The sequence below is a fragment of the Triticum aestivum genome, chromosome 4A, assembly GCF_018294505.1.
Source record: "Triticum aestivum cultivar Chinese Spring chromosome 4A, IWGSC CS RefSeq v2.1, whole genome shotgun sequence".
Classification (NCBI taxonomy): Eukaryota; Viridiplantae; Streptophyta; class Magnoliopsida; order Poales; family Poaceae; genus Triticum; species Triticum aestivum.
This window is the reverse complement of record NC_057803.1, coordinates 724,231,313-724,239,795: the sequence shown is the minus strand read 5'-3', so window position 1 is coordinate 724,239,795 and position 8,483 is coordinate 724,231,313. Positions and strand designations below refer to the sequence as shown.

The 8,483-nt window shown below is 46.7% G+C and overlaps 1 protein-coding gene and 1 pseudogene across 1 annotated transcript; both read left to right on the top strand.

Moving 5' to 3' along the window:
* LOC123088381 (uncharacterized) overlaps positions 1-2,343 on the top strand; it is a 2,968-nt pseudogene extending 625 nt beyond the window's left edge.
* A 3,996-nt stretch (positions 2,344-6,339) lies between these two features.
* Positions 6,340-7,819, top strand: LOC123088380 (uncharacterized). Its single transcript, XM_044510576.1, has one exon. The coding sequence runs from the start codon at positions 6,346-6,348 to the stop codon at positions 7,522-7,524; it is 1,179 nt and encodes a 392-aa protein (XP_044366511.1). The 5' UTR covers positions 6,340-6,345; the 3' UTR covers positions 7,525-7,819.
* Positions 7,820-8,483: the final 664 nt, after the last annotated feature.

Sequence of the window (8,483 nt, the reverse complement as noted above, 5' to 3'; positions counted from 1 at the left end):
CCACTCTAGCTAGTGTAAACCGTAGATAGATCCATTCTTCTTTTGTTCATTTAATCTGTTATTAAGCATTTGTCTCTTGCTTAGCACTTCTGCCTGTGGAAACGGCGCGCTCCATGCACTTTTCTTTCACCATTGGCAGGGTTAGATTCACCCAAGTTCATGATATGTACTAGATGGATGTCACGTCAGGGCGTGCTATGTTTTTTTAGCAGAAAGCAGAGTGTTTCGAGTGCAATGTGCCTCGCGAAACAACGGAATGTAGCACGCATAACTGTTTCAGCGTAATGAGCGTGTGTCGTTTCTATCGGACATTGTTGTCGCTAGAGAGTACGCGGCAATGTCCTTTTCACTCTCAAGTCTCAAGTCTACTGTTCTGAAGATGTATGACTTTATGAGTCCTCTGAAGAAGTTTTGGCTGCAGGGAGGCGCCAGTCAAAGTAAGTTTCTGTTTCCTGCGTGTTATTGGGCTTCTACTGTCTTGAGCATCAGAATCCACTGATGAGTTGGATTGTGGCAGCTCACTGTGCCCGAGGGTCTGCCTGTTTTCTGCTAATTTTCAGCTCTCTACTGCATAAGAATAGTGACGGTGTAGCCCATGAAATTTGAGGCTTCACCCCCTGAATCCTCTTAACAATAATCACCCCCAAAAAAACCCAAGCAAAATTACGTAGTTGTGCACAGGAGCATAACAAGTCTTGATACACAGCATATATTGGACCTGAAAATAGCATATGCATGGTTTTAGCTGGCTATTCATCTTTCTCCTTTTCATTTCTTCGTTGGCTCATCTTTCTAATTAGTTCCTTTGAATTTATTGTGTTTTGCAGAGAGTTTGGCCCAATGCAAAGCCATAGCAAACTGCGTATTGCCTCTGCATCCGCACAACCTGTTGTGCCCGGGCTCCATGGTTGGGCAGACCTCCCAGATGGTCCACTAAGCTCCATTCTTGCACTGTCAGGGTCCTTCCGTGATGTTCTTGCCTTCGCGGCAACATGCCGCTCTTGGCGTGCTGCATTCTCCTCATACCCAAACAAATCTGCCTTCTGCACCAGATTCCCACCTCTCCTCGTCCAATTCAATGTCTGTGTTCAAGCTCCTGATCTCCCGTCTAACAAGGGTCGTCACGAGCTACGCACATGTAAGGTCATTGATCCAATCAACAAGAACATTGCCCTTCGCTGCCAGATTCCTCAAGAAATTTATCAGGAGATGCATTTTGCTGGCACTTCCTATGGTCAACTAATTTGCGGCCGTGCTGGATATTGTCTTGTTGTTGATGTGTTCAGTGGTGCCGTGGTTTGTCCCCCACGTCTCCCATTCAGCGGTGATTTTGAGTTTGGGAGGGAGTTCTACTTCAGTGGCACTTTGACGGCTCCCATTGCATCACCCAACTCACACCTCCTTGTCAGTACTGCAATCTCCCTGTTTGATTGGCCGGTCAGAAGTGACTCTTGGTCTGAACTCCAGCTTTCTGATGAATCGATAGAACAGCTTGTGGAATTCAATGGTCAGTTCATCGCCATGGATGATTGTTATAAGATCTACGCTTTGCAGCTGTCCCCCCAGCTTGGTCTGCAGGAGATAACAACTGAGTGGGTCGGTCACCTGCCCCCAACCTCGTACACGAAACCATAGCTAGTGGTCTGCGGCGATATGCTTCTCATGGTTCCCTGTTTCTGGACAGTGAGCTCAGGCAGCTCAGTACTACAATGTATACCCCACCACCTTGACATGTCTGACCAATCCTGCAAAATGGGTCGAGGTAAACCAGCTGGATAATTGGGCACTCTTTGTTGGGGGTGATATGAGGAGCCGGCCGTTTTCTTGCATGAGCCCGGAAAGATGGGGCGGGAGGAGCAAGTGGCTGTACTATGCTGGACGTAGCTCTTTTATTGTACATGGAGTGGGTGATGAGCGGGCTCCTTCTGCCAGCCCCAAGGTAGAGTACGAGAGAAGACGGCCCCGGGCCGGCAAGCTGCAGCCCCTTTGGGTGTATCCAAGCATCTTCTACACTGATGCGCAGTGACCATCGCGTGCATCGACGGCTTGCTGCTCCACAAGCTCCTGATGAAAATTCCCCTCCTGCAACACAGAGTAGGGGCTTTTGCAACTTGGGCGGTGCCATTGTAGCATTAGCACTTAGAACATTTGTAGCAGTTTGGTAAACCAGTATCTAGAGTCTGGGAGATTAGTGCTTAGAGCTAGTTAGGACTTAGGAGTAGTCAAGCTTCTAAGTCAGTACTATTAATTTAGCTGTGTTGTTTAATTATGTGCTGGATGATGTGTAATACTTTGAACTACCTGTTTCTTGTCTCTGCTCCAGTGACACGAGTTCTAAGCTTCTACGTCGCGTTGACTCAGTTTCATCGTACGTATATCTGCATGCCCTTGGCTTCTATCACTGGACAAGCTCGTTGATTGGAAGTTCTGGTACAATGGTAAAAAACACCAGAACTGTCAATGTTATTGGAATGGATAATCAGAATTGCTTGTGCAAGATTTTACTTTGGTCTGGGAGCTAAAATATACCACTAATAGCATCAGATTCACCTCGATGCAATACTGTGTTGCTGTGTAATAGGTAGCTCATTCTGGCATGTTGTTGAAGGATACTCTGACAAGAACCCTCCTGTGTATCTTCAGTTCCATCGCTGGCCGGCTCCTTTTCTCTGTTCTGAGAACACAGTCTGAACATGTGGTGTTTGTTCTCTTCCTCCTATGAAGTATAGACAGAGCTCCTACAAAAGAATTTGCTTTTGGCTCCGGGGCTCGAGTGATCCTGGGGCAACAAGACTACAACTCACACTAGAAAAAGGAAATCCGAAGGGATTCGTATTCCAACTTGTGTATCAGGTACTCCCTCCTTAAACTAATATAAGAGCGTTTAGATCACTATTTTACTGATCTAAATGCTCTTACATTTCTTTACGGAGGGAGTAGTTCATAAAACGAATGAGAAAGTAGTGGCTGCACCGATGTAGGATCATACATTTTGGAGAGGCAATGGCGAGCCAAAGTTCAGAATGTTTTGAGATAAAAATCCAAGTCTAATTTTTAATCGGAATCCAAGTAAATAATCAAAATCCAAACCTAAAATTTCCTTGGGGCGGGGAGGGGGGATCCAAGTCTTTTTCTTGGAAAAAGATCAGTTCTACTTTTTTAGTACAAGATATTTCATAATTAATACTCCCTCCGTCCCGGTGCATGTTAACTCCTGCTTGCGCAGGATCCAGGGAAGGGTCCGACCACTTTGGATCTTTAGTACGATCCCCTTCTTATAATTAATACTCCCTCCGTCCCAAAATAAGTGACTCAAAAGTGAGTCAACTTTGTACTAAAGTTAGTACAAAGTTGAGTCATTTTTGAGTCACTTATTTTGGGACGGAGGGAGTAATAGATACATAAATAAATTTCATCTGATAAAAAAGAAAGTGAAATAAATCCACAGTATTATGTCAGCGAGCAGGACGATGCTCCTTGCCAACGGAGCAGCCCCTGACAACTGAAATGAGGCGTGTGTTGACCTTCGCCGATTGCACCTCCATTGTGTCATCTATCAATTTCTCTGATAAGCTGAATGAAATGTGGTGTTTTCTTTACCTGAAATATTTTCTTCAGGTTTTTATGCTAGTCCCGGCTCAGCGCAGCCCACTAAACAAGAGAATTCGGATAAAGGGCTTAATGGGCTGATATATAGGCCTAGCAGCAAAGACAACAAATTCAGTTAAGTAATTTTAGTTCCATAGCATCAGAGCCTAGCTCCAAGACAATCCATGGCATATAAAAGGGGATTTTATCAGTTATGTCATGCTCTAGTAATTTATACAGCACCACAAGACCGTTTCAAGAAACCATTAAAGTAATGAAGAACAAGTGTTTGATGCAAAGGTTGTTGATGTGATCTAGCCGAACAGCGGACAAGATTACAAACTATAACTTCCACAAAAAGCTTAGAGTTGAGGTCAAGCCTTAAAATTTAAAATGAGTCGACAAACCATATAATCTGATTTACATGTACATATGATTTTTAAAGTTTCGAACAGAATACTTAAAATGCTACTCATAGTCAAAGTTCTAAAACGTTTGACTAAAGGCGTGTCTAAAACATCAGCCATTTGTGATATAAGGTAGTATACAAGATTACAAAATGGGTTTCACAAAAGGATGAAACCTGGATCTATGCTGGGCATGTAAAGTGATGACCGATGAGTCATATGGATTACTGATTTTGCATGACAGTCAGATCACATGTGCCAAAAAGTATATTTGATGATCATCCAAGATTAGACTTGTAGCACCACCTAACACAATCATACCAAATGGTCAGTTAGAAAAGGAAAAAAGAAACGAACACTTTACTAAAGATATCTAGAAAAGGAATGGGATGCAGCAAATAATGCCATGATACCTATAAATAGAATACCAATGAAGATCCACATCCATCATCCTTCAGCCAAATACATATATCAAATCAAACTAATAACCAGACATCATGAAGACCTTGTTCATCCTTGCTCTCCTCACCCTCGCGGGGACCAACGCTGTTGCGCAGTTGGACACTACCTGTAACCAGGGCTCCGAGCAATGTCAGCAGCAGCAACAACCATGGCAACAATGGCAGCAGCAGATGGACCCATGTGTGCAATTCCTGCGGCAGCAATGCAGCACAGTGACACTGCCATTTGTGCAGTCGCGTATGTGGCAACTTAGCAGTTGCCATATAATGCGACACCAGTGCTGCCAGCAGCTAGCGCAGATCCCAGAGCAGTTCAGGTGCCGTGCTATTCACAACATGGCTCAAGCCATCATGCAGCCGCAACCCGAGCAATGGCAGGGTATGTCCCAGTCCCAGCGGCAAGCCCCGCTTGAGGTCATGAGGATGTCGCTTCAGATCTTGCCGTCGATGTGCGGCGTGTACGTCCCGACATACTGCAACTCCCTACGGCATCCATATGGCCAGAATTGACGGTTGATGGCTCTGTGCAATGTAGTGGTGGCAAAATAAAAGTGGCCTGCATGATCATGCGTGGCCTGTACTGTACTAGTTGCAACTTGGAAATAACAAACATCTGCTTCTCAACGAATAAAGCATTTTCCAGAATAACACTGCACGTGCGTGTGTCTTGCATGATGCCGGCGGCCGCGCTCTTGGGCGGTGGCGGTGGCAGCGGCAGCGGCAGCGTCTACCGGTGTGTCCGACCAGAATCGCCGCCTCGTCGGCGAGGAGGCGGAGGCGGAGGCGCTCGTCGATCGATGCGCCCGAGCCCAAGAGCTGGGCTGACGTCCGGCCTTGCACACGTTAAATGTGCTTGGGCCCAAGCAAAGAAGCCCACCCCTGACGAGTAGCCGGAACTGTTGGCCCAAGTTAAGTAAGGGCAGCCACCAGAGACGAGACGAGACCTGTCCGGGAGGCGGAGGTGACGCGGGCCATCGCCACCGCCTGCCGGACGCCGGGGACGCCGCCGCCGGCGTCAGACAGCCGGCCATCACCTTCGCCGCCGATCTTCACCGCCCGCTCGTTGTGCAAGGCCTGTGCTCTCCCACCCTCCACTCTCGCCCGAACCCTAGATAGCTCCAATCTTTTCTTATTTGTTCACTTGTCGCTCATTAAGCATATGTCTCTCGCTTTGCACTTTTGCCTGTAGCTAACAGCGCTCCGTGCATATTTCTTTTACCATTGGCAGGGATAGATTCACGCAAGTTCATGCTATGTACTGTATTTCTTTTAGCAGAAAGCAGAGTCTGTCGTGCACAATGTGCCCTGCAAAACGTCGTAATGGAGCACGCACAAATAGTTTGGTCTACTGAGCGTTGTCGTTTCTATCGGACATTGTTGTCGCTACAGTTTCCAGCCGTGACCTTTTCACTCTTCAGTCTCCTGTTCTGAAGATGTCTGATTATATGAGCCCTCTAAGGTTTTGGCTGCAGGAGGGAACAGTCAAATCAAGTTTCTGTTCTCTGCGTGCGATTGGGTTTCTACTGTGTTGAGCATCAGAATCAACTGATGAGTTGGATTGTAGCAGTTCATCATGGTTCCTTGGTGCTTTGTGGGCGTTCTCGTTTTTTGCTTTGCCGTTGTAGTCTAAACTATATTCCCCCTAAAGAAATTTGAGGCTTCCCCCCTGAATCCTCTAACAATAATCACCCTAAAACCCCAAACAGAGTTATGTATTTCACTATTTGTAAAAGAGCATAACAAGCCTTCATACAGGGCATATATTAGTCCTGAAAAAATAGCATATGCATGGTTTTAGCTGGCTATCTATCCTTTTCATTTTCATTTCTTAGTTGCCTTCTTTTTCTAATTCTTTTCAATCTATTGTGTTTTGCAGATAGTTTGACATAATGCAAAGCACTAGCAAACTGTGTGTTGCCTCTGCATCCGCGCAACCTGCTGTCCGCAGGTTCGATTGTTGGGCAGACCTTACAGATGGCCCGCTAAGCTCCATTCTTGCACTATCAGGATCCTTCCGTGATGTTCTGCCGTTTGCTGCAACGTGCCGCTCTTGGCGTGCTGCATTTTCCTCATACCCATCAAAATCTACATTCTGCACCAAATTCCCGCCTCTCCTCGTCCAATTCAATGCCCGTGTTCAAGCTCCCGATCTCCCTTCTAACAATGGTCGTCAAAAGCTACGCACATGTAAGGTCATTGATCCGATCAACAAGAACATCGCCCTGCGGTGCCAAATTCCTCGGGAAATTTATCAGAAGATGCAATTCGCTGGCACTTCCTATGGTCAACTAATTTGCTGCCACGCTGGATATTGTCTTGTTGTTGATGTGTTCAGTGGTGCCAAGGTTTCTCCTCCACGTCTCCCATTCACCGGTGATTGTGAGAAGGAGTTCTACTTCTACGTTAGCGGCACTCTGACAGCTCCCCTTGCATCACCCAACTCACACCTCCTTGTCAGTACTGCAACCGCCCTGTTTGATTGGTCTGTTGGAAGTGACTCTTGGTCTGTACTCCAGCTTTCTGATGCGCCGATTGAAAAGATTGTGGAATTCAATGGTCAGTTCATCGCCATGGATGATTTTTACAAGATCTACACATTGCAGCTGTCCCCCCAGCTGGGTCTGCAGGAGATAACAACTGAGTGGGTTGGTGACCTGGCCCCAAGCTCTGACGCCAAACCATGGCTAGTGGTCTGTGGCAACATGCTTCTTATGGTTTACTGTTTCAGTACAACGAGTCTAGGCTGCTCAGTAGTACAATGTATACCCCACCACCTTGACATGTCGACCAGCCCTGCAAAATGGGTGGAGGTACGCCAGCTGGATAATTGGGAACTCTTTGTCGGGGGTGATGTGAGGAGCCGGCTGTTTTCTTGCAGGAGTCCGGAGAGGTGGGGTGGGAGGAGCAAGTGGCTGTACTATGCTGGCCGTCGCTCTTTTATTGTACATGGAGTGGGAGACGAGCGAGATCCATCTGCTGGTCCAAATGTAGAGTACAAGAGAAGCTCGTCTGGCAGGTTGCAGCCCCTCTGGGTGTATCCAAGCATGTTCTACTCTGGTGTCCAGTGATCGTCGCACGCAGCTGTTGACGCTCAACAGCAGCTATGGCTTGATGCTCTGCATGCTCCTGATGAAAATTACCCTGACAACATAGTAGGGACTTTTGCAACTTGGGCAGTGCCATCGTAACAATATCACTTATAACTTGGTGGTGTTAGTACTGAAGCTTTTGTAGCAGTTTGGTGCTTGGAGCTTGTTAGGAGTAGTCAAGCTTCTAATCAAGTTAGTAGTATTAATTTAGTTGTGTTGTTTAATCTTGTACTGCATGATGGGTAATACTTTGAACTACTTGTTGCTCCTCTCTTCCCCAATTGACAAGTTTAAGTCTTCTAGACTGCGTTAACTTAATTTCATCTAACGTATTTCTGTATGTCCTTGGCTTCTATCACTGGACAAGTTCATCTCTTGTGAATATTTACTTAGTTGCAATTTTTGGTACAATGCTAAAGGACCATCAAAACTGCCAATGTTTGTTTTGAATGGATAATCAGAATTGCTTGTGTCTCAATTCTTCTCTAGTCAGAGAGCTAAAATATACACCTACCATCAGGTTCACCCAGATGCAGAATATGTTGCTGAATGATAGTTTCATGAGAACCCTGATATTTATCTTCAGTTTCATGCCTGGCCGACCTCTGTTTCCTCTGTTAGGTTGATCTCCTCTGAGCAAGCCCAACGGCCTGCCAGTCCCTTGGTCAGTGAGCCCTGATCGGGGGCGCCCAACCCATTATGGTTGGTGGGCCCCTGTGACCCACGCTATATTAATAGAGGTGGGGGCCGGGGCATGACTTACGAGGTTAATCGCTGCCACAATCCCCACCAACACTCCCTACCGATCTAGGGTTAGCGCGGTGCTCACGGGAAGCTCCACCGCCGCCATCCACTCTCTGCCATCACCGGCCACCGTCACCATGGCCGGCACCGGGAGTTCTTCGCAAGGCAAGGCAGAAGGTAGGTTCACCGGAATG

Bases quoted from the DNA above. Each gene is read 5' to 3' on its own strand.
- LOC123088380 (XM_044510576.1), top strand. From the start codon at position 6,346: ATGCAAAGCACTAGCAAACTGTGTGTTGCCTCTGCATCCGCGCAACCT.